Source organism: Chelmon rostratus, chromosome 22 (genome assembly GCF_017976325.1).
Source record: "Chelmon rostratus isolate fCheRos1 chromosome 22, fCheRos1.pri, whole genome shotgun sequence".
Classification (NCBI taxonomy): Eukaryota; Metazoa; Chordata; class Actinopteri; order Chaetodontiformes; family Chaetodontidae; genus Chelmon; species Chelmon rostratus.
Genome location: NC_055679.1, coordinates 13709589 through 13722680, shown reverse-complemented (window position 1 = coordinate 13722680; position 13092 = coordinate 13709589). Strand labels below are relative to the sequence as shown.

At 45.1% G+C, this 13092-nt stretch overlaps 1 protein-coding gene across 1 annotated transcript; it reads right to left on the bottom strand.

Moving 5' to 3' along the window:
• Positions 1 to 1136: 1136 nt before the first annotated feature.
• Positions 1137 to 9395, bottom strand: btg1 (B-cell translocation gene 1, anti-proliferative). Its single transcript, XM_041963868.1, has 2 exons — positions 8969 to 9395; positions 1137 to 5638 (listed from the first exon to the last, which is right to left on the bottom strand). Exons 1-2 carry the CDS (start codon positions 9111 to 9113, stop codon positions 5235 to 5237), a joined length of 549 nt encoding a protein of 182 aa, XP_041819802.1. The 5' UTR covers positions 9114 to 9395; the 3' UTR covers positions 1137 to 5234.
• Positions 9396 to 13092: the final 3697 nt, after the last annotated feature.

Sequence of the window (13092 nt, the reverse complement as noted above, 5' to 3'; positions counted from 1 at the left end):
ATGAAATCTATCATTCTTATTATAGATATGTATTTCATGCTGACAGACTACAATACCCACACTCCCCAGCTGCTGAGGCCTGCTAGCCAGTGTTTGGAGAGGTAAAGCCCGACTTAAACACAAGCCCAGTCACCTTCCCTGTCGCTGCCCTCCACCCCCGCGCCCCCGGCTCCTGCTAAACCAGCTCTTCTCATTCCCTCCTTTGTCTGTGTGTCCAAACGAGCCAAATGTTTTTCTTTTTCTGCCTGCTGCTAAGCAACCTCGGGGATTCAGAGTGCTGCAAAGGATTGCAGTCTTAATCCAAAGTCTGGGTTTTGCAGAGTCAGCTGGTTCGGATGCAGCGGTATTGTGCGTATCAGTGCCCTGGCATACTTGGCACTTTTTTGGGGGAGTTTTTGAGAGAATCCTTGTTAACGGTACCGTCTGTCGCATCCGATCATTTAGGAGGTGGTAGCACAGGCAGCTCCATTTGGACGCAGAAGGGAACGCTGGGTTTTATTCCAAATGTGCGAGAGAAAAAAAATTTGTGTGCATTTGGACTGGAAGTGATTGGATTTGCCGATCAGGGCAGGCAACAGTCCTTTTAAGGGAAAGCAGCAAAGGGCTTACGAAATGTTCCACAATTATTCCCAAAATATGGAGCTACATCAACATTACTGACAGTCATCCCAGTGGAGCAGATTTTCAGTTTGCATGTTTGTGCTTCACAGTTTTCTGGTGCAATTCTTTATCAGATTTAGAAAACAGAGCCTGTGTAGGAGCATCAGGTTCTCATAGAACGTGTGACCTAAAATCTCTCTTTACACAAAGTGCAGTTTACGATCCCAAGAGAGGCATGAATGTGCGTGAGGCAGGAGAATTGCTGACTTATCTCCTCTCCAGCCCTTTTGGCACAGATGGCCTACTCAGTCCTCCAAGACTTGGAGGTCAAATTCCAGTCTGGGCTCCAGTGGGGCCACAACATCAGCGTTTAAGCTTGTGCAGCTCTTTATGTACAAGATACAGATCCTCCAGTTCAACCGTAAAATGCAAAGTAAAAGCCTTCACGGCTGAATTTAATGATTTATGTGTGCCTTTGATTTAGAAGTGTAATCATTTAATGATACTGAGTAAATAATGACACAGCTCACAGGAGATATGATGCCAAGATAGGAAATCTTTTATTACAGAGAAAAAAAACTTTTCTTCCAAAATATAGAAATCTGTACAACTTCCGCACAATCAATTTACATGAACTGTACAAATTTACAGCAGTTCATCACAACATACCCAAGGAAAAGAAACTGAACACGATAAAGATGTACTGACATGAGATCACAAGATAGACAGCTTTTCTTCTTGGGTAAGCTCAGATTTTTTTGTCTATTTTCTGGTTTTTGTAGGTAAATAGAAAAAAAAAAGAAAAAACTGAAAAGAAAAGAAAGAAAAAAAAACAAAAACAAAAAAAAACAAAGGATACGTCTACACTTACAGATCATGGAAACTAGTATTTTTTACCAAAACAACTTTGGTCCTTGCCAACACTCCCATCACAAATGGCTTCACTTACGAAAAGCGTCATCCATGTTAAAAGATGAAATACAAAAAGGAATACATCTAAAAACACCTCAGGATAGCAATTATTGGCACTTCCCATGTGTAATGTTATGTACTCTACCATTTGTTGTACAGTTACAATACATTCTACAATATGTAAAACACCTCAAATGTGAAAGTGGCAATAATTCAACTAATCAATGACAATTTTGACGACGACAACAACAAAACTGCTGTTCCCTTCCTGCTTCATGTCTTAACATGCACAACTTTTCCACAAGGGTATTTATTGAATGTCCGAGGCCTGAGTTTGGCAATACATTCCAGGAGAGACTCCTCGCGTCTCAAAAAAAAAAAAATGTCACACGACTTCAACTTGACATATTTAGTGCATTTTATGTGCTATTTTACCTCTGACTACTCAAAGCACTCTCACGACAATTCTGTAACCTATGTGCGCACAAGCTGAATGGATGCCATTTAAATAATCAACATTACCGAGGACTTAAACCATTTTGGGCGGCGGTGGTAGTACAGTTGCGAAGGTGTCAAAGGGGATTTGGGTTGAATTTTTTGGAATTTTTGTAGCTCTAAAAACAAGGCCCGTTAAAAGTGGGTTAGATCACCAGACTAAAAATCCTCTTAAAAAGAGGATGAAAAGGAGAAAATGGGGATGGCAGAGTGGGAAGATGAGAAAATCTACCAGTGTGACCATAAAATACATCTAGAGGAAAGTGAGACGAGACGATCATCTCACGTCCGAAATATAGACCAATCTCATAACATCTTGTCACATGACACACAAAAAGCTATAATGGAGCAGCGTGATTTGAAAACTGCTGTCCACCATGGAAACCAAAGCTCTGGGCTCCCATCCCAGCAAGCTCCTCTCCATCTGGCCAACATGGAATCACTGCTTTTCACAGATTGCTGAAGGGAGTATCAGCAGAGAGCAGGGGAGAGGGGTTAGGGGGTTGCAGTGCGTCAAAGGCTGTAGCTCTATTACCCATGATCCTCTCAGGCTTAGGGGAGCTTAAACACCCATAGGTCTGGTGATGAGCGGTGAACCAGCCTGCCGTGACAGATTTGGCCAGCGGCTAAGGCCCGAGCGACGCCCGAAGCCGCCCCGGCATCTGTTCCAGCTCGCTGTTAGCCACTCAGCCCCAGAACCAGGAGTGGAGTGGGGGTACGTCAGACAGCCATCACATCCTTTCATATGCATGTAAACAAAGTCGCTACTCAAACTCAGTAATCAAGTGCAGCGCAATCCAGTGAGATGAAAACAGAAAACAATGGCCTAGTACCCTCAATTCTTCATCTTTGATCCATGTTTCCTCGTCTCTCACTAGCCCCCCTAGTGCAGCTTGAGCACGCCAAGCGCGTGTGCTGGTTTCTTTTTTCCTAGATTTGTTTTTATCCATCACTGCTGAGGGAGGGTCGAGGGCTTCTGGTCAGGGTGGGGGATGTTGAATAAGTCCAGAGGAGGGGGCTGGAGGGATTTTAGCTGCCCTGGACAAAAAGAGTCCGGCCCTGGCCCCCCTCCTCTCTCACACCAGCTCCCCCCGTCCCCGCCTTCCTTACCCAGCTCCCCACGGTGATGGATGATGATATGTGTCACATTAAGTCTACCTGCATCCACAGGGGGTCAGCTAGCAGCATGCTGGCTTGCTTTTGGCTGAACAGGAGGTCTGAGCTGAGGGGTGATATGTGGCACTTGAGGCACTCTTAACCCTCCCCCACACACACACACACACCAGGTGGTGTGATGGGGCGGGGAATCTGACGCTGCCAGGCTGGAAAGAGGACGCCTTCAGTGAGGGTCCGGGCAGCACTTTGAACCAGGCCGGCTCATATATGCCTGATGTTAGTTTAAAAAAAAAATCACGAATGGGTCGCAATTCATGACAATGAGGTCTCCGTAAGGCAATGCACCTGCAATGCACACATAAGGATCTTTTACAAGACCTTGGGAATAGCTAATGTATAAATGAAAACAGAAGGCTGACGAGGCCTGGTGTTGTTTTTAAATTCAAGTTAAAATTAATCTCTGAACAGTCGGTGCTCCAGACCTCCCTTTGGCCAAAGTCTCACACAGTCATCACTTAGTCCAGACCTTTCAGACTAACTTGTTTTCTCTATCAGCAACACAAATCGCCATCTGTGTGTGTGTCTGAGGGGGAAACAGCTTAACTCTTCATCCTGCTAGAGCGAATAGTGCCATATGAACGGATGACAGAACGGATCTAACATACCACCAAAAATACTCTCCACCTAGAAATCAACAGCTCTGAAATGTTCACAAATACAGTGTAAAAAAATGGTCTTGAAATCCAGAGTTGCACACTCCCGCTCTAATAGACATCAGTCTATCCCAACGTGGGAGCTACAGTATGAACAAAACGGCTAAAAAAATGAGGAGGGCAATAAAAACGGTGTGAAAAGGTGACATTCGAATGGATGGAATGCAGGCGATTTTCTCTAAAAAGTACACATCCCACACAATCTAACGTCAAAGTGCATTCAATGTCAATCCTAACAGGGCCACGAGACCAAAAACTGGGTAAAATAACGCCCCCCTTTTGCTACACGTTGAATTTTGGTGATGCAGGAGATGACAAAGTGGTGGAAGGAAAAGGGGGCAAAAAAAAAAATCAACAACACAGGAACTTGATTGTGAATTTCAACAACATTCATTAACTAAGGGGAGGGGGCGGGAGGAGGAGACGGATCCCCTGCCCTTCCCCCGGAAAGCTACACATACATGGGTGATGGAAGGGTGACAGTGCAACAGGACACACTGGTATCCATAGGTAACAGGTGTCCTGACACATTCCACTTGCACTTACATACAGGCCGAGAGAAGGCTGAGATGAGGGTTTATTCTGAAGCTTGGTGCTGATGGTAGAAGGGGAAGGGGGGGGGGGGGGGGGGGGGGGGGGGGGGGGGGGACTGACAGCCTTTTTTCCAGCTACAAGATAAAGAAAGCTAATTCCCTGTGGTCCAAAAAGGGTCTTTTAATAGAAAATAGAGATGCTCTCATTTGGGTGTTTCTTTACCTTGAGCTTGGATGGCGAAAGGCTCGGTCTAAACCACAACTTCCTCCCCCCAACCCAGGAAATAAAACTAATGAAAAACAGCAAACTGAATAACCTCTGGATTTTGAAATTCGAGGGGTAGTTCCTTGTAAAAATTCCTTACAATTTAGGTTTTGGTGTTTTGCAGTGGTGTGTTGAACATGTACCCATAGTAACCACAAGTAAGAAAAGTGCAAAGTCAATGATAGCCCCTTTAGAGATGGAGCTGATCACCATGCTGTTTACAGTCGAGGGGGGTAGGCGGAGCCAGTCTCCATGGGGGTTCCTGGTTGGTTGGTTGGTTGGTTGGTTGGTTAGCTGCCCCAACAGTTCCATTTCCACAAAGCCTCTCCTAGAAAAACGGAGTGCCCAGCTGATCCAATGACACAACAGAACAGATGATAATGGGGAGAACGGGTAAAAAATATCAAACCTACAAGGTTTCCATCACCTGGACGATAGGCCACATCCTCTGCTTTTTTTTTTTCCTTTTTCTTTTTTCTTCTTTCACTATTTCATTTCATATTCTTAGCTTTAAAAAGGCTCACCCTGATCTGGTCATGTGACATGACCAGCCATGGCGTGACCCTGAACAAAAGTAGGCCGGGGTGACGGTGTGCCTCTTTAGCTGGACACAGTCATCATATTGTAGGCTTTGGAGGGACTGGTTCTGCCCAGCACCATCAGTTCCTCCTTGCAGCTGATGTGACTGTCCACCATGGGGCTCATCGGCCCGCTGTTTCCTGAGGGGGGGCCGGCGGCGGCTATCGCCGGCGTTCCTGGGGGGCAGGGCTGCGACTCGTACAGGACGCAGATGGAGCCGTCCTCGCCGATGCGGTAAGACACCTCGAAAGGGTCCACCCACAGCGTGAGCTCACTGGGCAGCAGCAGGTAGAGTTGCTGGATGGTCAGGCCGATGCGCTGGCCCGCCTGCCCCACCAGTGGGTCCATCTTGTGGTTGATACGGATGCAGCGGTAACCTGAACCCTTGCAGGGCCTGTCTGGGAACCAGTGGTGCTTATATTGCTCTGCAGGGAAAGAGGACAGGATGGAGAGAACGTTTAGCTTTGGAGCCAAATCAGGCGGCTTTCAATAACATGTAATCACATCATGTGCACTGATGAAGACCCAGAGAAGAGAGGCCATATAGAAAAGTATTGCTGAGTGCTGAGTAGCAGAAACACTGGACTACAGACAACTGTGCAGGAGAAATCAGGAGTGATGCGAGGCTGAACAAAGGTCAAAACAGTAGACAGGCTGTACTTTGTGTTAGGTAAGTCCATGTGACTTGGTAAACATAATATGGCTGTAAAAACTGATGGGAAGATTGTAAAAAGACATAAAAATCCAAATCATGTTTGAAAGGCCTAACATGTGACAGGTCCTCATTTAAGTTATTATGATAATTTATCTTGTTCAACATTTGGGCCGTCCCCCAATGTTAAACAAGTAAAAAGGCTTAATGATTAAGAAAAGTAGATCTTAATCTCATGTGCTGCTTTTTTGCCAGGAGGCAATTTAGGTGGTTATAAATCGAGACGGAGTGTGCCATACTAAATCAAATACATTAAAATATGAAAATTCTGCTAGGCAAACACTGTGTACATCTATCCTTTGTGTTAATTTTCTAATAACAAGCTGTTCTTGTGGATGCTTTACAAATGCCAGATTGAGCCTCTGGCTTATTAAGAAAAGGCTATAAATAAGTGCTCTTATTTACACCGAAGTCCAGGGCGTAGCAGTGTGCAGAAGTCCAAGAAAGCAAAGAAAAACATCACCACCTGTTACGGGCCTGATAAGCAGCCATAAACAGGCGGCCTACAGCTCCCTGGGTCTACGTGACAAAAAGAGGCCCGTTGAATTGCACAATCCCTCCCCCTGACCGTCATCAGTGTCACAAAGTCTCCCATGACTGGCTGAACAAAAACACCAAAAGTGTCGAAGTCCTGGCCAGCCATCTGGGACACCGGGCTCCGCCTCTTAAAGGGAGAGGATCCTGTTTTTCGCCTCCCTCCCCCTTGTCTGTGTGGAAGTTTTTCTGAGTGCAGTGAAACTGGTGATTCAGAGTGACGCCACTCGCACAACGCTTCAGGCATTCTAGTGGTTAAGATGATGGGAGGAAAATGAGACTGTTGGCTGCCTGATTTTTGGGTGTATGAGGAAGTGAAATATGGCTCATTCTTTCCCTGCAAGTTCACTTAGGGTACTCAGGATAGCTGGATCGTTTCTCTTTAGCTCAAACCTTCCTCTTCTGACCAGCCCACCGCTTACTCTGACACAGCTCATTCATAGTGAATCCCCATTGATGCTAATTTCATTGTGGCCAGTGAAAAACAGGGTACATGAAGTAGGCCAGCATTCAAGCTGGGGCCCGGAGGCCACCTGTATGCATCTGCAGAACAACAGAAGGCTGTCACTCCAAAGGAGCACAAGGGGCTGGATGATCTTTCAGCCTCATAGTGAGCCACAAAGGCAGCCACCTACAAACCCTGGAGCAGCTGGGGAGGGATCAGCTCAGCGGGGCCTATTCTTAAAAACGAGGGCACACGGGAGGAAGAGGAGGGGGGGAGGAAATGGGAAACGGAAAAGTAAGCAGGCGAGTGTCCGCTTAACCTAAAGAGTTTAACGAAACTGGGTTGTTATTCAACACAGCTGACCTTGACCACTAGAAATACTTGGTTATTTACCACTTAAAGACATTCTCCAGAACATCAAAACACACTGCTGCTGATAAACAGGAAGAATCAAAACCTTGCTCGCTGCAATTAGGCAACCATCGTGGTTTGAATCTGGTCATTGGGACTAATTTCGGCACTTCCCTCCGCTCAGCAAAAACAAGGGGAGCGAGGCACTGCTTTTCAGCACGCAGACACAATAGTGAGTGATTGTGATGTTTCCAGGCACAAAAGAGCTCTGGCTGGCCTACTTCAGGAGCAGCGAACCCCACAGGGTCCAACCACACACTCACTTGTGTCCCCCCAGTGTCCCTGTGCTCAAAATAAAACGTCTTAATTCTACTTAAACTACTATTTTGCTGTATTCAATCAGAGAGAACTGCTTGTGTGCACTAAATATAGAAGCGGGTTAAGCTTTGTTTCAGTGGATTTCCCCCTCATTTCCCTCTGATTCGCCTGCGCTGCCTCCATCTTAAATGTCCTATAGGCGCCCACCAAAACATCCCCTCCCCCACACACAGGCCTCCGAGCGGACTCCATGCAAACCCAACTTTTGTGTGTTTACAAACACCTCGTCGAATGGACCACTCGCAGACGGCATTTCACGGAGATCTGCTGCTACCAAATCACCCAACATCTGCTCGTCCCCAACAAGCACATCACTTAAAACACTGCCGAGCTGCTCTTTTGTCTGGCTGGCGGCTCTAATACATTTCTCTGAGAACCAAACAGCCGTGACCCAGCACAAGTGAGCTCCTTATGTAGGAAATGTAGGTCATCTGCCGTATGTGGCCAGTGGACGGAGTGAGGCAGATATATGGCAGCTTTAGAGCCTCGAGACTGGAATGTGTTCACAACAGGAAATCAGACACAGGCCACGAGCAGCATCGCTCTCTAAAAACACTAAAATAGTCAAATGAGGCCTGGGGGTGAAAGCAAGGAGGACATATAGGTTCAATTTAATGGGAGAAGGTGATTAGACTTACAATAACTGTAATTAGCGGCATTTAAATTAATGGGAAGGAATGGGGTCACCAAGAACTCGAAATTACTTGGAACAAATTGTGGCGTTTTTGATTAAAGGCTTTGTGTACATAAAAGAACATAAATTAAGTCATATTTTCAACCCCAGTTCCTGAAATTTGGTTTAAAATCGGACGTGTTTTCATTATTAACCTATTTCATCCGTTGCATTACGTAATTGAGCTCACTGGGGGCTGTTTTGCTGAGTTCTCTTAGAGCTCTTATCGACGGAGGCGCACTTCCTTGTTTGAGCCAAGCGTCTCTTTCCACCCCCACCCCCTCCTCTTCCTCCTCCTCCCCCCTCTTCTTCCAAACAAAGTAACTCATCTAACCGCTTTACTCGCTTTCTTCGTCAAAAATACTCGATTCTAGCGTTTTTAATCGTCGACGTACCATCACCGTTTGTACACTTCGACGCCCCCCCCCCCCCCCCCCCCCCCCCCTCGCTGACGTGCGCAAACAGCGCTGCGCGTCCGTATCGCTGATAGTGATAGTTGGGAGAACAAAGAGAGGCTTCTTCGGACTCGTTCTCAAGCCGAATTTAAGCACTCAAAGCTTGAAGAAAACCTAAACTCAACGCGTGGAGCTGCGCGTTAGCATGTGGGCCGTTTTTAAGTGAGTTTTAGTGCGCGTAAGTGGGGAATTTTCTGGTTTTCTTACCTGCCAAAATGTCCTGTAAGCTTTGGCTGAATGTTTGGACCTGTCGATCGTTTACGTGTCCTTTTACCCTCAGAAATCTCGACAGAAATCCGACGGCGGCGTTGATCTCTGGTTTCATGGTTCCCCGGGCACAAAGGGTATGCATTGAGAAAGGCAACGGCGACGGTCCGCGCGCGTTTGTTGTTTTTCTCGACGTGTTTGTCCGACTGTTCGTCTCCACTTCTGAGCAGCGATCCTTTTCTGCTGTGTTGTGTCTCTTGGCATTTATTAGTCGAGGTAGAGGGAAGGATGTTTTGTCTCTTCAGAGGGAGTCCGTGCGCCAGGACGGTTCAGTGCTGGGAAACAGACGCCTGTTATTGGTAAATACAGGGGGTTGGAGGGGGGGTCCCTTGGTGCCACGTTGTCCAACCCTCCCTTCTTACTTTCCTCCTCCAGAGTGAGGCTCTCGGTGTGGGGGAGCCCGTTTTTATAGCGCCCCCTCCCTCCCCACAGCCTCGACACAGGCTGCTACAGCAACAACAGCCCGCCAATCACGAGCCGGCCTCCGTCTGACGAGCCACATATAGGAGGAGTGCGGCCTTCACGTCACCGCGCTGAAAATAAACAGTGGTACGCAGCATGAAACGCTGCGTTCACAGGCTGTCGGAAATACGGGGGGCACAAAAAAAAGAAAAAAAAGAGAAGGAAACAAAAGCAAACGACAACAAAGAAAAACTCACACGATCTTGGTCGAAGAAGTTGGAGCAGGGCTACTAATAGGATACACTAAAACTACACTACTTAGGCCTGTTGTGCAGAAAATGTATCGCTGTAGGCCCACAAAGTTACATTTTATTTGCTCATCCTAAAATCCAGTCTCTCAATGGTTTAGGAACAACAGAGCGTCTCTGATGGTCTGGTGTTGTTTCACTAAACACGGAAACGTAGCATTAAGTTACTATGCACCTCAGAGCTGTAAGAAATTCTCTGAATAAACGAGATTTACTCCAGTTTGACTCCTCTTAAAACCCGATTCTGTTTGTTGTCGTTTTTTTTTTTTTTTTTTTTTGATTTTAATCTTTTCTGTAACATTTCATGTTTGACTTGTTTGTGAAATGTGCTAAAAAATAAACTAGTCTTGGATTGCTTAAAATGTCTAGATAAAAGTGAAGAATTATGTCTAAAAAAACAGTTTGCATCACTTTAAGGATAAGGAGAGGATAGTATCCTTCATGGATCGGTTTTGAATTGTATAAATGAGGGCTGCAACTCATGATTATTTTCACTGTTGATTAATTGCTGAGACAACCATGTATCTCCAGGACATCAGCTGTTCATGAGCAGAGAAGGACAACCCTGTTTTCAGCTTTGTGGCAATGCATTTTTCTAATAATCCAACATTTCAATTTATTTTGCTGAGGAAGTAGGAGAACTTTCATCCATCAGTTTATTTGAAAATTCAAATCCATCAAATATGGAAATATGTAGTTTTTCACTGGAAAGCTCATCGTCCTATTGAAAATATTCCCTGCGCAGCAATTCTCCAACTTTTCACAGACATCCGTAATTAGTATCTGGAAGTAATGGAAATATGTTAAAGCAGTATGTCATTCCAATAAAATTTCATTATATAGATCGGGAGTTGTTAGTCCCAAAGATATAAACTCTTGATTTTATTGCTGCTTGTTTTGAGGTCAGGGCATGGTCGGCAGGCTAGAGAACAAGGTGTGTGTGTGTGTGTGTGTGTGTGTGTGTGTGTGTGTGTGTGTGGGACAGAGATAGGAAAAGAGCCAGGCTGTCGTTCAGCCTATCACCTCGGTGCTTCTATCTTGCTTTCTTTCTTTCTGTGTGTGTGTGTGTGTGTCAACAGGTGAGCAGATTTGTGGCAGTTCGCAGATGTGAAACAGGACGACTCTTGAGCGACTGGAAAAGCACATCTTGCGTGACCCCGTCGAACGGCGAGGAGGCGACACGGTGCCAGGAAGCAGTGAAATCTGCTGTCTTTTCAGAGGCCGGCCCCTGTGCGCTCATTAAAATCAGTGGAAAAGTACAGGCTGCTGTGCTTTGTTTGTTGCAGACACAGCCAGTGATGACCCGCTGTGTGCTCCAATCATGATGCAATCAAACAGACCAGGGCCACACTGATTGGTTCAACCACTGACCTTAAGGTGTAAAGAAACAAAATGTGTTGTCCAGAACACACACACGGTCGCTATCAGTGAATCAGGATATACTCCAGGATTGACCTCCTGTCACTCATCTGACCACTCAACTGTCTTGAGAGCATTTTGAGTCTAAATCCCTTCAGTAAATTGACATGAAGCCCAAGAGTGTGAGTTTTCACTGCTACTTCACACACAATGAGTGTATTTGTGCTCTGTTCACACCCGAAATATATGGCAAATGTATGTAGAACTTTGTGTATGAATACATGCACTATAAGGTTAGTTGGATTAAGTATCCATTTAGCAAAATATTGGAATATTGTGACCACAGTGTCACACACCACACATGTGTTATATAGGAAGATAATTATAAAAAGTTAAAGGGTTTATTTGACGTTAAGGTTCTGGTTTTTACTTATTGATGAGAAATACTAAATGTTTCTGTAAATGGTGTCAGTGCACCTGTACACAAAACAAAAATGCCTCACACAGCCAAAAAAAAAAAAAAAGATTCTCTTCCTGGTCTTGTTTCATTAAGGTCTACTCATATGCTCAGGATAGTCTGTGCAAGTTCACACATGTATAAGCCCCCATCTCTCCACCACACACAGTCACAGTTTCACCCACAGTTACGCACCGGCTTGCTATTTTCTGAAATAGTGGTGAGTTTTGTTGTGTTGCAGAAGGCCCCGGATATTTCTGTTTTACTGAACTAATACATGCACCATGTGTTGTGGTTTGAAACAGTCAGGGGGCGTAACACAAAATCCTGGAGCTTTTTTTCCCTTAAGTGCTACACCCCTGAATGCAGCTGATAATTTAATGTTCCACATGTCTGTTTTACTTTAGAGATCTGACCATATGTGTGACCACTGGAGCAATGGGTAGATTGTGGCTTTAAAGATTCAGGTTATGCTTGAAAATTAGTTTTTTTTCTCATTTTGTGTTTTTTTTTCTGCTGTTTGTCTCTTTTGTTCTGTTTCTCTCTTTGGATCCACTGACTTTACAATATCAGGAGTTCTTTTGTGTACTTAATATTTTTGTAATAACAGCTTGTAGGCAAAGGCTTCAGGAGGCAACCTGGATTTGTTGGTAGTCGTGTTTCAGAGACACAGAAGTCTGCTAATTCCAGGGACAAAGCCACTTAGTCGGCCATCAGTGTACAAGACTGCACAGACGTCTTTGTTTTTGCAATGTTTTATGCGAAGATGCAAACAAAAATGAAAGAAAATAAGAAGTTTCACAATTGAAAAAAGTTTCAAAAAACCTGCATAAACTTCTCAGTCACTCATTGAGCATCATCTATTCTCTGCAAACGCTGATATTTTTGCCAAGCAGTAATTCTGATCATTATCCTCATGCACAGCTCAGAGAAGCTCATTAGTGGCTTGTATTGTTTATAGAGGAAATAACTGTTTTCGTGAGGCACCCGAGAGCCAATCGGTCCTGCAAATGGCAAATTAAGACAAATGAAAAAGCCAGGAGTTGCGTTCATTAGTCTGGCGAATGAGTGAGCATGGATAGAAACCAATGAAAGATCATATGGCTGTAACTCAAATGTGTGATCTTAAAGCAAAAGTGCAACATTTCTGAACTTTCTTGACTTGTTTTGTTTGTTTTTGTTTGAGATAGCGAAGCTTCTGTGCACTTTTTGATTCTTTTGCATTATGACAATTGGTCAGTTTTGAAACTTGAGTTCAAATTAAATATCACTTGACAAGCACCACATGGTACTGGGTGCTGGAGGAAGTCAGCTTCTGTCCCTGTTAACCCTGCCGGATTCTCCTCCTGGGAACGCAGTGGCGGCGGCAGCAGCAGCGGAGCGAGCAGGAGATTTGCAAGCAAGCACGACAGGACACATCTGCACCGCACACACAACTGTAGACAGGCAAAATGCCTCATTACTGACAGCGTGTGGGGGTGTGTGGTTGACTTTTTGGCTGCAGGGGAGATAAAAGTCAAATAGGATAAAAGAGAAAG